Source organism: Hypanus sabinus, chromosome 2, assembly GCF_030144855.1.
Source record: "Hypanus sabinus isolate sHypSab1 chromosome 2, sHypSab1.hap1, whole genome shotgun sequence".
NCBI lineage: Eukaryota > Metazoa > Chordata > Chondrichthyes > Myliobatiformes > Dasyatidae > Hypanus > Hypanus sabinus.
Window position 1 is genome coordinate 26,272,967 of NC_082707.1, and position 21,265 is coordinate 26,294,231.

The 21,265-nt window shown below is 40.1% G+C and overlaps 1 protein-coding gene across 3 annotated transcripts in view; it reads left to right on the plus strand.

Annotated features, from left to right (window-relative positions):
- Positions 1 to 21,017, plus strand: part of LOC132407173 (phospholipid scramblase 1-like) — a 61,070-nt gene extending 40,053 nt beyond the window's left edge. For all 3 annotated transcript variants that reach the window (XM_059993468.1, XM_059993472.1, XM_059993478.1), the window contains exons 5-9: positions 1,413 to 1,633; positions 4,894 to 5,052; positions 9,181 to 9,342; positions 20,234 to 20,301; positions 20,408 to 21,017. In XM_059993468.1, the coding sequence (XP_059849451.1) occupies positions 1,413 to 1,633; positions 4,894 to 5,052; positions 9,181 to 9,342; positions 20,234 to 20,263 (572 nt within the window). In that variant the 3' untranslated portion in view covers positions 20,264 to 20,301; positions 20,408 to 21,017. The remainder of the gene's footprint in view (positions 1 to 1,412; positions 1,634 to 4,893; positions 5,053 to 9,180; positions 9,343 to 20,233; positions 20,302 to 20,407) is intronic.
- The last annotated feature ends 248 nt before the right edge of the window (positions 21,018 to 21,265 follow it).

The following is a 21,265-nucleotide window of genomic DNA, read 5'->3' on the forward strand; positions in this document are numbered from 1 at the left end:
TCAGTTGTCTTCCAAACAGTACAAGGAATTGTTGATTGCATGCAGTTAATCAGAATCAAGTTTATTATCACTGACTTATATGACATGAAATTTGTTGTTTTTTTATGGAAGCAGGACAGTTAGTGCAAAGACATTAAATCATTATGAATTACAAAATAAACTCTTTACAGACATCAGGAATCGACACGTACAACATACTGGAGGATCTCAGCAGGTCGGACAGCAGCCATGGAAATGAGCAGTCAACGTTTCAGGCCAAGACCCTTCATCAGGACTCAGGAATCAAACCCTGACATTATAGCTGGCTGCTCTAAAGCGATTGCACTAACCATCATGCTGCTGTGCCACCCCTTATATCTATATGGGTTGTGTAAACCACGGATATCTTCTGTGGTTTACACAGCTGAGGTCTTCTGGACAGAGGTTGGATTGTTTTGTGCCCGCCATTCCAAACCCCTGGCTATCTGCCACCATTTGCTCCACCACCTTCACCACTTACAAAGTTTCTGCATTCAGATGAAAACCAGATGGCAATCTCCTAACATCTCCTCCAACAAGGGAGCACCTGAGCTACTGCATTGTCTGCTGTATCCTATGAAGGTACACATTCATATCTACAGGAGAAGTTGGAGTGGGACTAAGGCAGTTGGCCCTTCGAGCCTACAAGATCATGGCTGACTATATACTCCAACACCATTGTAGTATCTTGACAATAGCTCACTTGATTTCTCTAATATTGAGAGTCAGTGACAATCCCCGTGGTCAGCCAAATACTGCTTTCATCTGCCTTGTCAAAACCTTACAAACTCTTAAAGATCTCAAAGTCAAAGTAAATTTATTATCGAAGTATGTACATGTGTGTTACCACATACTATTGTGACATTCATTTTCTTGCAGATATTCACAGTAGAACAAAGAAATACAATATGTTCAATGAAAATCTGCACACATAGGCTGACAACCTGATAATGTGCAAGAGAAGGTAAATTGTGAAAATGCAACAAATAATTAAATAATACTAAAGACATTTAAAGACAGTTGCGGAGTCCTTGAAAGTAGGTTGATAGGTTGTGGAGTCAGTTCAGTGTTGAGGTGAGTGAAGTTATCCACATTGGTTTAGGAATCTGCTGGTTGAAGGGTAATCTTGATGGAAACTTCTCCATGTGCTCCATTGTCAATAATTTCAAAGCTATCTTTTAATTGCTGGTTTTAAGAGTAATGAACTGTAAATGCCATCCCACCTCTCATACTTCCTGCTAAAAGCCACAGACTTTTAAAGTACCATCATCCCATTATTACTTGGTCTTTCTTGATTATTTACTGCACTAGGGAGGGTCTAATTTATCTTTTATCTTGGTTTCCTCATTGACAGATTTAAATACCTCCTGTTTCTTCCACCCTGTTTACTTTAGCCTTAACTGGATTTGAGACCAACAACAAATTCCAAATTAAGAATAGTCTCGGACAGCAGGTCTACTTTGCTGCTGAAGAGAATGACTTCTGCACTCGGAACTGCTGTGGAAATATGCGCCCCTTTGACATGAAGATTGTTAACACACTTGGGCAACCAGTCATGAGTCTGTACCGGCCCTTGAAATGCACTGGCTGTTGTTGTCCCTGCTGTCTGCAGGAGGTTAGTGAGTAGAAACTTATTGCATGTGCTGGTTCTGTAAGGGGTTTTAACTATTTTTACACTAACTAACTTCACAGAGTGCTGTTTATAACGGCAATAAAATATCAATATATTCTTCTCCTGAGTTCTCACTATTTCCAAATCTCTTTATAGTTCTCCCCACTGTTCTGCTTGACCCACTTTCTCCACCATTAAAAAAGTCTGGAACCGGAAATTGAAATTTATAATAGCAAACGTGAGATGAGGATCAGAATCGGCATTTGTTGTGAAATTCATGAAAGAGACTGCTGATGCTGGAATCTGGAGCAATGCACTAAAAGCTAGTGGAACTCTGCTCTAGTTTCCTCTCCTATCAAACACCATCATCATCAGCCCTTTGTCATTACCATCCACAATGTCCTGGTTTCTGTTACCATTACCACTTTCCCCTCCCTCATCCGCCTATCACTCCTCCTTTCCTGGATCCATCTATCACCTACCATTTCTCGCTCCACACTTTCCCTCCACCTGGTCTAGTGACTCCAAACTCTACAATGTAGAAGACTAACTGCCCTCAGAAATGGTGGGGGGGGGGGGGGGGGTAATTAGGGATGGAAAATAAAAGCCTACTTTGTCATTAATATTAACATCTTGTGAAAGACATTAAATAATGCACTTTGGATTTTCTTTCCAAATTAACAAATTTACCTCAGTTTTCACTCTTGCACAGAACATAGAACAATACATCACAATACTTGCTCTTCAGCCTGCAATGTTGTGCCAGTCCTTTAAGCTACTCCAAGAACCATCTAATCCTTCCTTCCCACATAGTCCTCAATCTTTCTGTCATCTATGTGTCAGTCTAACAGTTTGTAAAATGTGCTTTCCATCACCTACCATTTTCTAGGTAAAACAACCAGTACATACCACATACCTACCATTTTCTTGGTAAAATAACCTACTTTCGTCATCCCGTTTATGCTTCATCCAAACATCTTAGAGTTATACCTCCCCATATTAGCCATTTCCCCCCAGGTAAAAGTCTCTCACTGTCCACTCTATTTACACCTCTTATCATCTTGTATACCTCTATCAACTCACTTCTCATCCTCCTTCAATCCAAAGAGAAAAGCCCAAGTCACTCAACTTATCCTCACAAGACATGCTCTCTAATCAAGGCAGCACCCTGGTAAGTGTCTACTGCACCCCCTCTAAAGCTTCCATACCTTTTCTATAATAAGTGGAACAGATCTGAAAAGATTATTCCAAATATGGTCTAACCAGGATTTTGTAGAGCTACAGTATGATCTTAAAGCTCTTGAACTCAATTTCCCAACTAATAACAGCCAACACACCATACATCTTCTTTACCACTCTATCATCTTTACATCATGCTGTCTCTCTTTTTCTCTCTTTCTTTCTCATTCATTTCTGAACGTTTCAGTATCCATCTATTCAATCAGCTTTCATTTCTTCCACCTAATTTGTTTTTGCCTGGCTCACCTTAGAGATAACTCCGAAACTCATGGCTGATGCTACGCTTCAGCATTGAGGAGTGTTGTGTTTTGGTAGAGGTAGCCTTTGAAAGAGCATTAAATCAACGCTCATTTGTCCTTATCACGACTTAAACTATCCCTTGGTACTCCTTTGAAAAAGAGCAAGGAAACTCTTCCCTGGCCCTGGCCAATATTTATCTCTGAATCAACATCACTGAATTTGATTAGCCTGTCATTTTGTTATTGTTATTTCTGAGAAGTTGCTAAGTGTAAATTGCCTGCTGTGTTTCCTGTGCTGATGGGATTTTAAAATTAATTTATATGCTGTAAAACTTTTTGGAAAATCTTGAGATGTGTAAGAAATGTAAGGCTTTCCTTGCCTTCATTCTCTTTCTATCCAGGTAGAGCATGTTATATAACATGCCAGCCTCCATCTGGTGTGAATGTCTCTCCAACCCTGTCTTACTGCTCCGCATGTTGCAGTTGTACCTTTGTATTGTCCAGCTCTGTTGCTCCATTCCTCCTAACTGTTGTAATGTTCTCACTCAATTCATCTTTGACCATAAGACATAGGAGCAGAATTAAACCATTTGGCTCATCAAATCTTCTCCACCATTCTATCATGGCTGATTCATTATCCCTCTCAAACCCATTCTCCTGCCTTCTCCCCAAAGTATTTGATGCCCTTACTAATCAAGAATCTATCAACCCCTGCTTGGAATGTACCCAGTGTCTTGGCTTCCACAGCCATCTGTGACAAGAATTCCCCATTCATTACCCTCTGGCTGAAGAAATTTCTCCTCATCCCTGTTCTAAAGGGATGTCTGGGACTAGACTTCCTCCACTGTGGGAGAATCTTCTACACATCCATTCTATCTAGACCTTTCAATATTTGATAGGTTTCAATAAAACCCCCTCCAACCATTCTTTTAAAAACTGGCAAACACAGGCCCAGAGCCATCAAAGTCTCCTCGCACCTTAACCCTTTCTCTCCTGGCATCATTCTTCTGAATCTCCTCTCCAATGTCAGCACATCCTATCTTAGATCAGGTGCCCAAACTGCTCACAATACTCCAAGTGCAGTCTGACTAATTCCTTATAATGCCTCAGAATCATGTCCATGATTTTATATTCCAGTTATCTCAAAATTAATGCCAATATTTCATTTGCCTTTCTTACCACTGCCTCATCCTGCAAGATCAATATTAGGCACCTTTTTTTTGCCTTTTTCAACCCCATGGCATTTAACAAGTTAGAGGTCAGACTGACACTGAGGAAAATTTAAATTTTCTTGACGTATTACTGAACACCACCCAACCCCTGCTCTGCACTTTCTTTCCGCTATCATTTTTCTTTATGTTTTTCTACTCCTCTGTCTCCTTTCGAATTTTGTTTGCAGGTGAATATGTCATACAGAATTGACAAACAAGAAGCAATACTGCTGAAGGGTCTTGGCCCAAAACCTCAACTCTACTCTTTTCCATAGGTACTGCCTGGCCTGATGGGTTCCTCCAGCATTTTGTGTATGTCACACGGAACTGAAGCTTGTTATTACTAAGATCCTTCTAACAGACTTTGTAAAGTGATCTCTCCTTTCAGTTAGTCCTGACGAAGGGTCTTGGCCCGAAACGTTGACAGTGCTTCTCCTATAGATGCTGCCTGGCCTGCTGTGTTCCACCAGCATTTTGTGTGTGTTGTTCGTAAAGTGAGTTGCTTTACTTGTGGCTGGCTGCTCTGAATAATGTCCACTGTCCGTTTACCACTACATTTTTTTTTCCTTTGCAGATAGAAGTAATGGCACCGCCTGGCCAACCTATTGGATATGTCATTGAAAACTGGCACCCATTCCTGCCAACATTCACAGTTCAGAATGAGAATAGAGAGCCTGTTCTGAAGATCGGAGGCCCTTTCTGTACCTGTAGCTGTGGTGACATTGATTTCCAGGTATTATTTCTTTCCAAATTCCTTTCCTTACCTCCTGAATCTGTTTGTTTGTTGCAGATTGGTAGCAGTGTTCCTCTTGACCCATGACCCCCAATGTTTAAACAGAGACATTGAAAACTATGACAAAGGACAATATTCATCCCATTCTGCTCTTAACAGCTGAAAACCTAAACAGATTAATCTCAATCTTCACAAAAGGCAGGAGCTGGTCAGGTCCGCACAGAATCTAACAATGGTTCCTGTACACACCACCCTTTATTACAGTGAGTTCCAGATTGCCATTATTCTTTCAGTTTGGATTCCATCCTTTTCCTTCATGACAATTATTTGCCCCTTTTCTTCCTCTGTCCTGACACCAATTAGTCTTCATGCTGCTCTTTCTACTGCTGTTTTACCCACCAACGTAAACGGGTGAAATCTTTTCTCTATCTAATACAAATAAATCTGATACTCTACCTGTTCAGCTGCATAAGTTCATTTCATAAAACCAGCTTTGGAACCATTGTTTCATCTTGGGCTTGAAATGTACTCATTAAAAAAAAACTACCTTGAATGCATGAAAAGACCTACACTGTTGCACGATCAATAAACCAGTTGGTATCAGAGCAGTAGAAATCTCCCTGAATTTTCTACACTGTTGTTTGGATGCTTCTCAGAACTGGGCCTAGATATTTGTTCTTCTGTTTCCTTCTGGATGTTTCAAAACAGTAGTGCTCTCTGAAGAATGTACAGTGATTATATTTTTATCAATTAAACAAAATGGCCACAGTATCAATTTTTCCAGCATAATATTCTTTTACATGCCTGTGATTCTTTACCATTTCCCCACTCAGAAGTGTCCACAATTCCCAAAATTCCTTGTATCATGATCTTCCATTTCTGATGGAGCGCTATGTAGGAAGGAAGAGTTAGATAAATCTCAGAGTTGGTTAAAAGATCAGCACAACGTGGTGGTCTGAAGGGCCTGTACTATGCTAGGTTTTATGCTTTTTTTGTAAGCCATGTTTTTATAACAGCTGTAAAATATTCCATGTACCAATCATGGCCTTCAGTTAATCACATTTATATCCTAAGCTGCATGTACTGAACTATATCAAAGTCCGAAGTACACTTATTATTGAAGTATGTATATGCCACCATATACTAGCCTGAGATTCATTTTCTTGTGGGCAATCACGGTGGTGTAGCAGTAAATGCGATGCTATTACAGCTTGGATGTGGGAGTTCAGAGTTCTATTCCAATGCTGTTTGTAATGTATTTGTATGTCCTTCCTGTGAATGCATGGGTTTCCTCTCGGTGCTCCGTGCTCTGGTTTCCTCCAACATTCCAAAGGTGTACCAGTTTGTAGCTTAATTGGTCACTGTAAATTGTCCCATGATTAGATTGGGTTTAAATAGGCGAATTGCTGAAATGTGCAGCTCATTGAGCCATAAGGGCCTATTTCACAGTGTATCTCTAAATAAAATAGCATAAATACAAAGGAACATAATAGAATCAAGGAAAAAACAAACATGGCAGTGCCAAGCAAGCAACCAATGTGCAAAAGAAGGCAAACTGGGCAAATGCAAAACAAGTAAATAAACAAACAAGCAATAAATATCGAGAATCACGTTGTAGAATCTTTAAAGGTGAGTCCATAGGCTGTGCATCAGTTTAATGTTGGGGTAAGTGAAGTTATACCCTCTAGTTCAAGAGCCTGATGGTCGAGGGGTAATTAACTGTTCCTGAGCCTGCTGATGTGAGTAAGAAGTGAGCAGGCCTAGATGGTGGGTCCAACTCCTTTGTAACATCCTGGTCCCTGTGCTTTTACATATTCACTTACTAACCCCTGCCTGCCAATATTGCCTCTCTGTTTACTGCTCCCCGCCATGCTTGTCCAAATTCTCTCCAAGCACATTAGCAAGTCTACCCAGTGGAAATGCATTGCATCCAACCTGGATAAATTCTATCAACACCAAATCAGTTCCAATATCCCTTGATCTAAAATCTTCCCTTCAGCCAGGCATTTATCTACTCACTAGTTCTTACCATTGATATTAATTTGAAGCTTACATTTGAGTTGGTTCTCCATCTTTACCTGGTCACCTATAATTACCTGCAGGACCACAACCTTTTATCTACTTGTGTCACTAAAGTTGATATGAACCATTATTACTGGTCATAATTTGAACACAGAGGGAATATTATATATAAATTCCATTTCATGATTATTTCTCCATTTGAGGACAGAATCTTTATCCATGTTCCTTGCAAGCCTGTAGTGGAAAAGTTAGGCAATGTTGCCATCTGCCACTCACAGCATCTCGAAATACTTGGCGTATCTTACAAAAGTAGGAATAAACGCAAGAGATTCCACAGATGCTGGAAATCTCGATCAATAGACACAAAATGCCAGAGGAACTCAGCAGGTCAGGCAGCTTCTATGGAGGGGAATAAACAGTCAACATTACAAATTAAGACCCTTCTTTGGGGTAGACAGCTAATATTCTAGCTTTCTCTGTGTAAAAACACCTACCTCTGAAATCACCCATACATTTTTCTCCAAATACCTTAAAGTTCTGCCTCCTCATATTAGCCGTTTCCATCCTGGGAATAAGTTTCTGGCTATGCCTCTTATTATCTTGTACATTGCTATCAATTCTTCCCTTTTGCTCCTAGCTCACTCAAATTAGTTTCATAAAAGACCCTCTCTAGTCCAGGCTGCATCCTGGTAAATCTATTCTGCACCCTCTCTAAAGCTTCCATTTCCTTGCTATAATGAGGTGGCCAGCACTAAACACAATATCCCAAATGTGGTCTAACCAGGGTTTTATGGAGCTGCAACGTTACTTCATGGCTTTTGAACTCAATACCCTGACTAATGAATACCATGACATCATACGCCTACTTAACCACCTCATAATTTTGCGTGGCAACTTTGAGAAATTTATGGACATGGACCCCAAGATCCCCCTATTCCTCCATTCTGCTATGATTCCTGACATTAAACCTCTATTCTTCCTTCAAATTTGACTACCAGTTAATCACTTCACACTTCTTTGGGCTGAACTCTATCTCCCACTTCTCAGCCCAGTTCCACACCCTGTCAATGTCCCATTGTAACCTACTACACTATACACAATGCCACCAACCTTCAAGTCAGCTGCAATCTTCAGAACTCACCATTCCACTTCCTATTCCAATTCAGAAGAATGAGGGTTAGTCTCATTGGAGCATAAAGTGTGTGAGAGTGTGATCAGGCTGATAGGTTTGTTCCCATGCCTAGAGAGGTTAAAACTAGGGAGGAGAACGTCATTCTTGTGGAAGAGTAAAGGGGAAAATTCATTGCTGTTATCAGGAAAACTTATAAATAAAGTGTTGTGGATGTTCAATAGCAGCAAACATTCAAGCCTTAGAAAACTTTTGAACACCCAAGTCTCTCCTTGAAAGTCAGCCTGACCTGTATCATCAGCCATAATTTATTGAAAGTGAAATGGGCTTGAAGGAAGAAAGATTTACTCCTGCTCCATGTAAAGACTTGAACCATTTATGAGGTAATACTTTCGTGAGATGTAAATACCATATCAAATAAGAAGGCTCCACAATGCATAGTTAAAACTGGACAACACATCACCAGCACCAGCCTTTCTGCCATCAAGGACATAAACAGAAAGGTGCTGGAAAAAGCCCAGTAACATCTTGAAGAATTCCACCCACCCTGCTCATGGTCTGTTTGCCCTACTCCTGTCAGGGGAAAAGCTAAGCAGCATCCACACCAGCAGCACTAGACTCAAAAACAGTTACTTCTGCAAGCTGTCAGGCAGACCAATGCCTCTATTCATTACCACATCCCCCACCACCACTCCTTTATCATTTCCTGTCAGAGTTACCTTATGTACAGACACTCCTGTACCTAGCATCACTTTAGGTACAGACAAACAGACTATGTATATAACTTAATCTTGTGTATTTATATTTATTTTGTTTTTTATTTTGTTGTTTTTGCTTATCGTGTTTTCTTTTTGCTGCATCAGATCTGAAGTAACAAATTTCATTCCCCTTTACACGTGTACTGAAGAATGACAATAAACAATCTTCTCTTAAATTTTGAAATTGATCTAGCTTTCATTTTTATTCTCTCATAATAGGTTACAAACCTTGATGGAACAGAAACAGTTGGCACAATCACAAAGCAGTGGACTGGATTGATGAAAGAAATGTTCACAGACGCAGATAACTTTGGGATCCAATTCCCCATGGATCTAGATGTGAAAGTGAAAGCAGTTTTGCTTGGTGCCACCTTCTTAATTGTAAGTATTAACAAATCAGTACAGCACGTCTTTGAATTCTCATTGGTTCTAATCACCAAATCTATTCTCTAACCATTGGTTCATCCCATCTTCTTTCTGAGACTGACAGGACAGCTTACAAACTTGATGCAGTATCTCACCTAGGGATGAACTTTAATCCAATTCCAGTTGGACAATGTACTTTCTCTCCTGTAATATCATCTATTTCTGTCCATACATCAGCTCATCAGCTGTTGAAATCCTCATACATTGTTCATCTGCAGACGCAATTCATCATGCACAGTCCTTCAGACTCCAGTGTTCAACACTCTTTAAGCCAAAGCTCACCATAAACTTTGCTGCCAGTAACTTGAAATTGTACAAGTCTTGCTAACTTGATGTCCCAGTACTTTGTCCATCATTAGCTGCATTCCAACAGCACCACTATTCTCCATACTCAAGTTCTTAGTCACCAGGTGGATATGAGTATTCTTTTCTTGTGTATCCCATATACTATGAGACCTGGTGGGGAGCCTTAAGTCTTGGAAAGACAGCAGTCATTTCTTCTTTAATTTCTCTTAAACTTTGAACAGGTGTATAAGTTGCTGCAACATTTTACAATGTTTAAAGTACTTCATGAAAGTGTATTCCTGTTCTATTGATCCAGATATGGCAAAGCTATTTCCCATGGTAGGGGAGGCTAGGACAAAAGGGCATGCCTTCAGGATTGAAGGACACCCATTTAGAACTGAGACGCAGAGAAACCACTTTAATCAGAGGGTGGTAAATCTGTGGAATTTGTTGCCATGAGCAGCTGTGGAGGCCAAGTCATTGGGTGTATTTAAGGCAGAGATAGATAAGTTCTTGATTAGCCAGGGCATCAAAGGGTATGGCGTGAATTCAGGGGAGTGGGGATGATTGGATGAAGTGGATCAGCCTATATTGAAAGGTGGGGCAGATTCAGTGGGCTGAATGGCCAACTTCCGCTCCTATGACTTATGATCATATATCTAAACACAGAAAGATCCACAAAATATTTTGAACGCTGAACATTGTAAAGAGATAAGAATGAGCAAGCATAAACTGAGAAGGGGTGGAGCAAGAGTGGGCAAGTGGTAGGTGGATCTAGGTGAGGAGAAGGGGTGAGTTAATTTTGTATTCCAAACTTGATCTCCCAAAGTGAGGCACATCAGGCTTTTCCAAATTGAACTCCATCTACCACTTTTCTGCCCAATTCTGCATCCTGCCTACGTTTCTTTGTGACCTACGACAACTTTCTACACTATCTACAACACCTCCAACTGTTGTGTCAACTACAAACTTAGCAACCAACCCTTCACTTACTCATTCAAATCATTCACAAAAATCATAAAGAGCAGAATGAAGAGGTAAAACACGATACAACATTAAACAGAAATCAAATGTAAAAGAAAGAAGTAGGTAAAGACTTGATTTCCTTCTCATTTCCAGGCTCAGAACCACTATTCAAATGAATAGGAATTCAAGACCATGTCAGTTCTATCAAGAATTATGGAAGCTTACTGCATCCACAATAAATACAAATTGTTATCAGCTTTCGCAATGGCTATTGAAGTTTTTTTTACAGACAGTCACACTATGGCCACAAAATACTCTCGGTGACCACTTAAATAGGTTCCCCTGAACAGCTGCTCATTAATGCAAATATCTAATCAGCCAACCATGTGACAGCAGATCAATCTTTAAAAGTATGTAGACCTGGTCAAGAGGTTCAGTTGTTGTTCAGACTAAAACCTCAAAATGGGGAAGGAATGTGATCTAAATGACTTTGAACGTGGAATTATTATAGGTGATTGCAGTATCGCACAAATTACTGATCTCTTGGAATTTTTACACTGGAATTCTCTAAAGTTTACAAGAGACTTGAGTGAAAAACAAAAAATAATGTCCAGTGAGCAGTTGTTCTGTGATGAAAGATATCTAGTTATGAGAGAGGTCAGAGGAGAACGGCCAGATTGGCTCAAGCTGACAGGAAGTCAACAGTACCTTGAAGAAGCATGAGTTGCAACAGTGATGTGCAGAATAACATCTCTCTGAATACCCAACGCACCAAATCAGCAGCAGAAGACCATGAACATGCTCTCATTGACCACTTCATTAGGAACAGGAAGTACCTAGTAAAGTGGCCCCTGAATATACATTTGCATATTGAAATCAAATCATTATAAAGAGGTGACATAGGGTCAGAAGGTGTTGAGCTAAGGAAATGGAAGGGTATGCAGACCCCCAAACAGTAGTAAAGATGTTGTCTACAATTACAACAGGAGATAGAAAAATACATGCCAAAAGGGCAATCTTACAATGGTTGTGGGGAATTTCAATATGCATGTACATTCAGAAAAGGATTTTGGCTGTCAAAAGGTGAATTTCTAAAATGCATATGAGATGATTTTTTAGAGCAGCTTGTGGTTGAGCCCACCTGGCGATCAGCTATTCTGGATTGGGTGTTGTGCAATGAACCAGAACTGATTTGAGAGCTGGCTAGTACTTTTTCTTTTGTAATAGCAATGACACTCACGGACCTCTGGCACATTGCTAATTTTTTCCACAGTGAAGGCAGATACAAAGTACCTATTAAGTTCATCTGCAATTTCTTTGTCCCTATTACTACCTCACCAGCATCATTTTCCAGTGTTCCAATATCACTTCCCTTTTGCTCTTTATATAACCACAAAAAAAATTGGTATTCTGCTTTATACTAATGGCTAGTTTTCTCTCATATTTCACCTTTTCCCTTTTTACTGTTTTTTAGTTGTTTTTTTGTCAGATTTTAAAAGCTTCCTAATAATCCAAATTCCCACTCACTTTTGCTACCCTGCTGGTATCCTCCTCCAATCCACCTGGGCAAGCTCCTCTCTATCATGCCTCTGTAATTCTCTGTATTCCATAGCAATACTGACAAATGTAACTTGTACTTCTCCCTCTCAAATTGCAGAATGAATTCAATCATATTTTGATCACTGCCTCCTAATGGTTCCTTTAATTAAGCTCCCTCATTAAATGGGTTATACACAACACCCAATCTAAGATAGCCTTTCTCTAAATAGGCAAAAGCACAAGATGCTCTAAAAAGCCATCTCATAGACATTCAACAAATTCCCTCTCTTGTGATCCAACACCAACATGATTTTCAAAATCCCCTTGCATATTGAAGTCCCCCATTACAACAGTGACATTATCCTTATTACATGCCTTTTACAGCTTCCTTTGCAATCTCAGTCCCAAATCTTGGATACTATTTGGAAGCCTATATATGAGTCCCATAATTTTGTTAACCCTTGCAGTTTTTTAACTTGACCCACAAAGATTCAGTATTCCCTGACCCTACATCACCTCTTGATAAAGATGTAATTCCATCTCTTAACAACAGAGTCACACCACCACCTATGCCTTCCTGTCTGTCCTTCTGATACAAAGTATATCCTTTGATGTTAAGCTTCCAACTATGGCCTTTTATCCGCTACAACTCAGTGATGCCCACAACATCATGTCGACCAATCTGTAATCGCCCTGCGAGTTCATTTACCTTATTCCAAATGCTAGGCACATTTAAGTACAGCACCATCGGTCCTGCATTCTTTGTCCTTTTGAATTTTGCCTCTGTGGTACTATTTAACTTTTTGCTCTGTCTGCATTTGGACCCAGTCATTGGTTTGTCCTTCCTAACATTCAAAGTACTCCGATCATCTACTTGTAAATCTGCTGGCTCATCCTCAGGCCTATCATACTGGTTCCCATTACCCTGCCATATTAGTTTAAACCACTCTTAACAGCTCCAGTAAATCTGCCCGCAAGAATATTGGTCCTTCTCGGATTCTCCATTCCTTCCGTGCAGGTCCCATCTGACCCAGAAGAGGTCCCAATTATCCAGAGATCTGAATCCCTGATCCCTTCTCCAATTCTTCAGCCACGCATTTTTCTGCCAGCTTTTTCTATTCCTATCCTCACTGTCATGTGGCACAGACAGCAATTCTGAGATTATTACCTTTGAGGTCCTGCTTCTCAGCTTTCTTCCTAACTCTCTGTTGTCTTTTTTTCAGGACCTCCTCCCTTTTTCTAGCTATGTCATTGGTACCAATATGCACCACGACTTCTGGCTGCTCACCCTCCCTTTTCAGGATATTGGGGACATGTCCAGAAACATCTTGGACCCTGCACCGGGGAGGCAAAGTACTATCCTTGTTTCCTCTTTGTGTCTACAGAATTGCCTATCTGTCCCACTGACCATAGAGTCCCATATTACTGCTGCCATCTTCTTCAGTTCCTTACCCTTCTGATCTTCTGTAGGTTTTATTCTCTATTGGTTCGTACTTGGGCAATCAGACTGAGGTGGAGCTGGGAACCTTTACTGAAGGTGGTAACTCACAACTAAATCCCAATGTCTAGCTACACTGTTGTACATTGCACATTTGAGTGCTCAGTTCCTGAAGGAGCACTGCTCTTGGATATACTGCAAAACAGATGAGCTTTCCAGCAATTTAAATGCAATCCTTTGTAACCATAGCAGCTTCCATCAGTAATTACACAATTATTTGGACTTCTTAAAAGGCAGCTTTGTCATTCCCAGCACAGCTGCATATGTGAGACATCAAAACAACTACTCACAATAACATCAGCCATGGAAGCAGAATTCGGCCACTCTGCTCCACAAACATTCTCAGAAACTGGTTTTAAAGCTTGTGACTTGCCTGTTGATCTAACCAAGTATTCATTTGTTATTTAAGTGGCTTATCTCACCGCTGATCCAGTGAAGCTTTTGTCATTACGTTTCTCTGCAGATGAGCTGAGAACATGCATTGGCATCTGATACCTAATTTATCCTGAACATGACAGCAGTCCAAATAATTTAAGGGGTGTGTTTACAGAGTAATCCTGCTGCTCTGCGAATTAGAATTACAAATATATTAGATCATGTGGCATATCAATGGTTCAATTATCTGCCATTTGTTGAGGCAATTGTGAAATTGACATCAGCTAGTTGCAATTATGCTCTATCCCCTGAAGAAAAATACTTCGAGACATTTCTCGATGGCATAAAATCATTACTGCTATTCTTGGCCTTGTTGATCTCTGCATAGGAGGAGATCCCAAAATTTACAATAAAGGATTAAGTATTTTCATTGACCTATTGTAGGCATTTTTTTTACATATTACAGAGATTCAAGGATGCCAAATTGCAATTCGTTGGGCTTTTCCTGGTAAACGTTTCATTAATTTCAATCATCATTGCTGGTAAATGTTCCCCTTTGGTTCATTCATGTCCTTATGTTATATGGAGGAGTGGGTCAGGGCTTGGAAGGAAATAGGCCAAACACAGGCAAGTGAAGCTCGCTTGGTGGGTACCATGATTGGCATGGACTCAGTGGGCCTATGATGTATTGTTCTACGATTCTGCAAGGAAAAAGTTGGCACCTGTACACTCAAGAGCAATTAGGGAAAGACAATAAATGGGTTGCCAATGGCACCTAGATCAACACTTAACTTAAGTTACCTGAGAGCAAACTAATAGGTCAGCATGACTGGCTGACTCACCTAACCTGAATTAAGTTTCCCTTGAAGCCAATGGAAAGTGTAATAGAGTTATACAGCACAAAAATAAGCCCTTCTATTCACCATGTCTGTGACAACCATTGGGCTGCCATCTGTATTAATTACACTTACTCACACTTGATCTGGCAATACAAGTGGTTGTCTAAATACATAGAACATTACAGCACACTACCGGCACTCTGGCCTACAGTGTTGTACCATCTTTTAACCTACTTTAAGAACAATCTAACCCTTAACTCTCACCAGACCTGAATCTGGCACTCAGCAGATTGTGGACCTCATGCTTCATCCAGGGCTTCTGGTTGGGGAAAACTCCGAATGGTTTTCTAGGAACTCACTCATCTACAACTGCCTTTGTAGTCCATGACAACCATGGTGTATTCATTCAGATCTTCTGATGCGACCTTGAGCATGCCCAGTCCACTGTCTCGAATCAATTCCATAGCTGTTCTTCTGCCTGCTGCAACAACCTCTTTGTTGTCCTTATCTCTGGAGCTTTGCTCTTTAGTCCTTTGCCTGTCTGCAGGCAAGAGAAGGACAACTAAGTGATCAGACGTCCTGAAATGTGGTCTAGGGATGGAACAGTGGGCATTCCTAATTGTAGTATAGTAATGGTTGAGTGGGTTTGGACGTCTGGTGCGGCAGGTTGTGTAGAGGCAGTCCCCAGATTACGAACGAGTTCCATCCCTGAGTCCGTCTTTAAGTCGAATTTGTACGTAAGTCGGAACAGGTACATCCGGTATTATATAGCGTCAGTTAGTCAAACATTTGTCTTAGTATATAGTATATATTTTACCTGTCTATGCATATAAAGCACTTAAGAAACGTATGTATTCCAATAATTAAACCATTGCGTTGCTTAGTAATAATTATAGCTTTCATTGGGGCAGGGCCTTTCACATGCTCCATTATTCACACTTTATCTTTTACCTGTATCCTTTAAAGTTGTTCCGATCATTGACCGACTGTAGCCTAAAGCTTTTCCAATGACCAATGGTGTTTCACCTCTTTCCAATTGCTTTATTATTTCCACTTTATTTTCAATTGTGATTGTTTTCTGTCAATGGAACTGAAAACTGCGTATTTTATTTTCTATCTCTGAGCAGCAGTGAACTGTCTGATTGGCCTATCAGAGTTCTCCTTAGGAACTAGTTGACTTGGTCAGCATTTCTAATCTGGCTATTGTTCACAAACTTCTTAACAAAAAAAACAGCAGGAGCCACAGGTGGCAGGTCTTGTGCTGCTCCGGGTCCTAAAGTCCACCTGCACTGAGACAAGTTAAATGGGACAAGTGGGGGCGGTTCTGACTGGAAAAGTGGGGGGGTGGTCAGGGTGAATCTTGCTAAGAAAGATTTAAGCCAAGTACAAAGTTACACACTCAACACAGTGTTAAGGGCAACAACTTAAAATGGTGGACGGAGTTGTGATCTGACTTAAAATATTGGACGGTGTTCTCCCTCCGTTCGTAAGTACAAGTTGTCCGTAAGTCGAACGTTCATAACTCGGGGACTGCCTGTGCTGATGATAATTGGGCAGAGATTTTGTCAAGGAAGCCTGATTGAAGTCTTTAACTATAATTTGAAGTGTCTCAGGGTTGGATGTTTGTTGCTTGGTGATGGCAGTGTTGAATGTCTTGAGTGCCTGATTAATGTCATCTTTTGGCAGTATGTAAACTGCAGTCAGGATCACGGAGGAGAACTCTCTCAGTAAGTAGAATGGTCAGCATTTAATCATTAGATCGTCCAGGCTGGGTGGAACAAAAGTGCAACAAGACTACAATGTTCGAGCACCACAAATAGTTTATCATAAAACACATTTCTCCACCTTTTGCCTTCTCTGAATCATCAGTCTAGTCTATCTTGTGCATCAAAAAAATCTTTCGGTCCTACTGACATATGCGATGTATTTGGAGCGAGCCATGTCTCTGTGAAATAGAGATTACGTCACAATAATCTAGTCTATTCAGTATAAAAACATGAATTAGTTTTTCAATGTCATTATGTGACAGAAATTGATGGACCTTTCCAATCTGTCTTAAGAGCAGATATGCTACTCTGTATTAGGTTTAAGGAGTTTTTCCAAAACTTAGATTGTTTCCTCTAGGACATTGGAAATTGAGAGGTGACCTGATATATGTATATAAAATTATGTGACATAGACAGGGCAGATGGTTAGTGCCTTTCTTCCAGAGGTGGAAGGTGTTCTTAAAAATCTAAATTCACTACCACTTAATCCCTCCCAGTCACTGGCCTTCACTGCAGCAACTTAGTGCCTACTACGCCACTGGCTTTTTCTGGAAAATTCCTCAATATCTGGCATCACATCAGTAGCTTCCTTTTGGTTTTCATTACTGTCAGTCACACAAGTCCCAAATGGAGACTCAGGAATACCATCAGACTCAGATGTCGAAGGATTCTTCATTGGTGCTTCCATAACAGCTTTGTTTTACCAGTCAGAGTGGTTAGCTCTGAGCTGAACCCCCAAACCTGGAGGACTGGTGGACCACTCTTAGTCTGCCTCTACCCTTTGACCTGTTTGGAATGGGTGACCCTACCAAGAGCCAAAGCAGAAAGCCCTGACTCCATTCAACATAGGTCTCTGAGTCATTGAGGCATGCAAGCCTCCAGACACTATGACAAGATTGTGGTCCTCTTGTTGGTCATTGGAATAAATAAAGGAAGAATCACTGTAGCAGATCCAGCAAAGAACCAGATACAACAAATTAAAGAAAAATGCATGATGAGGATAGGCCACAACAACTTTACAATCCCATGGAGATTTGAAGAAGTATACAGCATTAGAATGGAGACCAAACCATGAAACTCAACTTTGGGACTTAAGGTTGTGTATAGAAATCAGGAGAGCATATTAGACTGGAGCAGAAATAACATCTCCTCCTTGCTGGCATTCAGCATAGTAGCACCTCATGGATGTGTGTTTAGTCCACTGCTCTGCTCTCCCAACATTCATAACGGTGTGGCTGCGAACCACTCAAACTCCATCAATAAATTTGTCAATAACACGTGTTGTTGGCAGAATCGCAGATGGTGTCAGCAAGTTAAACAGGAGTGGAATAGATCAGCTGGTTGAGTTGTGTAATAATAACAGCATTGTACTCGATGTCAGTAAGACCAAGGAAATGATTGTGGACTTCTGAAAAGGGGAAGCCAGGAAAATATACCAATCCTCATCGAGGGGTTAGCATTGGAAAAAGAGAGCAGCTTCAAGTTCCTGGATGTCAACATCTCTGAAGATCTATCCTAGGCCAAACATATTGATGCAGTTACAAAGAAGACATGCCAACGGCTGTAGTTCAGCAGGATTTGAGTTTTCTATGTCACCAAATACTCCAGCAAAGTTCTATAGATGTACTCTGAAGAGCATTTTGAATGGTCACGTCATCTCCATCTTGCCCAATATGGAGGCACCAATATACAGGTTCAGAAAATGCTGCAGATCTCCATCATAGGCACAAACCTCCCTACCATTGAGTTCAACTTCAAGAAGTCTTGAAGGCAGCATCTATCATTAAGGATCCTCACCATCCAGGACATGCCCTTGTCTTATTGCTACCATCAAGAAGGAGATACTGGAGCCTGAAGACACACACTCAACATTTTTGAACAGCTTCTTCCCCTCCACCATCAGATTTCTGAACAGACTACAAACCCATGAACACTACCTCACTTTTTCCTCTCTTTTTGCACTATTTATTTAATTTTCATAATTCTTACTGTAGCATAGTTACAACCCACAAATGGTCAGTTACACCTCTTCCTCAGAAAGCACCTGGGGTACACTGCTCCTCAGTAAAAATGCTGATACTGCACGTTCAATTCGAAGCAGCAGGGTAAATGTGTGATTAAAGTCAACGGACAGTTATAAACCATCTTCTGGAAGAAGTCAGTGGGTCAAGTAGTGGTATGGTGGCCTTGTGGTTAGTGCAGCACTTTACAACGCCAGTTCAATTTCCACCACACTCTGTAAGGAGTTTCTAAGCTCTCCCCATGACCATGTGGGTTTCATCCCAGTGCACCAGTTTCCTCCCACGTTCCAAAAACAGATGGGTTAGCAGGGGTTAGAAAGTTGTGGGCATGTTATGCTTGTTCCAGAAACATGCTGACACCTCTGGGCTGTCCTCACACATCCTGAAACTGCATTGGTCAGTGATGAAACTGACACATTTCTCTGTTTGTTTTGCTATTCCAAAGTTCTTGTGACAAATAATGCTAATCTATGTCATTGTCCATCTGTGGAAGGAAAAGAATTGCTGACATTTCAGGTCAAAGCCCTGCGTCAGGATGCAGGACAGCATAAAACACTGACATTTTCTAACCCCACAGACGCTGCTTGACCTTCTGAGTTTATCTTGAAGTGGAAAAACTTGCAACTGCTTAAGAAAGCAAATGATATGTAAGCCTTCATTAGTCGAGGAACTGAGTTCTATAAAGCTCTGGTCAGAGCACACATAGAGTATTGTGTTCTGTTCTGATTGCCTCATTATAGGAAGCATGTGGAAGCTTTAGAAAGGGTGCTGAGGATGCTGCATGGATTGGAGAGCAGATATGGTGAGGATATATTGAGTGAAGTAGGGCTTTTCTCTTTGGAGAGAAGAAGAAATGACTTGATAGAGGTATACAAGATGATAAGAGGCATAGATCAAGTGGACAGCCAGTACCTGGTTAATACGAGGGGGGCATAACTTTAAGATGTTTGGAAAGAAGTTTGGGGATGTCAGAGGTAAGGTTTTTCACAAAGTGAGTAGAAGGTGCATAGAATCCTCTGCCGGGTGTGGTGATTCAGGCAAATGCATCAGAACCATTTAAAAGGCTCTTAGATGGGCACATGGATGAAGGGAAAATGGAAGGCTATGTGGGAGGGAAGGATTAGCTTGCTCTTAGACTGATTAAAAGGTCAGCACAACATTGTCAGCTGAAGAGCCTCCACTGGGCTGTACTGTTTTATGTTTTATGCAGATTGTGTTGTGCTCAGAGTCCTGTTTCTGCAGTGTCTTGTACCTCCACTAGAGGTTATAAGGCTAAATTACAACCATATACCAAATGCCTGAAAGAACATTGAAAGCGTGATAACGAGAACCATGAAATCTAAATAGTGTGGATTAAATATTGTAGTGAATTATATTTAGAGTTTTCACACAATTCTCTTTAGTCTGAAGGACTGTGAGGATTTAAATGATTTATTACGTCTCATCAAATTATTTACACTGTAACGCTGATTAACCTGAATTCTTGGGGAAGTATGCTTTTTTTTAAAACAGATTTTGGTCAGTTAAATTTAATTGGAATTATTTTTTCCCCCACAGGATTTTTTGTACTTTGAGAAAAGCGATTAATGAACAAAGATTTTTCAAACTATGAAACAATCTCTGCTGTAAGTACTTGAGCTCATTTCCATCTTTGTTTTGCTTTGTAGAACTTAAGTTCTTGGCAATTCCACAGACAACTACTAATGTTTTTTTTCATTATTTTAATTATAGGGATTGAAACAGATTGCAAAGATAATACTAATTCTTCCACATCGTTTGAGTAATGTGAATCACTGATATGAAACTGAACAAGTCAGTTGAAGCATGTCCAACCAGCCTGATGGATTCTGTAAAATTAGGTAGAATTTCACAGAGCGGTCTGCAGCATACAATATTCCAAAATGCCTTAAGCATTAGAGACTTTAAGCAGGAGTGTGGAGAAATAGAAAACTTACCTTTTAGTTCTTCTCAAGGATCAGTTTTGATATGCTAACAAAACTATGCTAAATTGCACTACTTTCTCTCTTGAGCTACTCCAAGAAAGTATACATAAAAATATAATATTCAGAACTATGCAGAAGTCTTAGGTATATATATGCACCTAGCATGCCTAACACTTTTGCACAATACTGTATGTATTTCTATTGGTGAAATTTTAGGATATATTTTCAAATATGATAAAACAATGAAAAATATGTAAAATGTATAGTAAATTTACTTATCGTCAGCTTTTCATAACATGCCTCAATGATTATGAATTTTATGATACTGCCTTTTCTAAACTATTTTCCTACCTTCCCTAGGCAATTTAGTAACAATAAATATCAGACTATCAAATCTATTTCTGTGTTTTTATTATGGCTATAGAAATTCAGAACTCAGTGTCATTGATTGCTAGACTTGAGTGAAGGCTGGCTCCTTGTATTTGTAGAAGCACGATGTGCTTAATATATGCCTTTAAAATATCTGAACATTCACTTTGTTTTCTTTTTTTGTTTTTTTTTCTTCATAATTATATTATAAAGTTTTGAAATAAGCCCTTTTTGAAAAGGGTCTAATTCAAATAAACTCTCCAAAGTATCTGAAGGC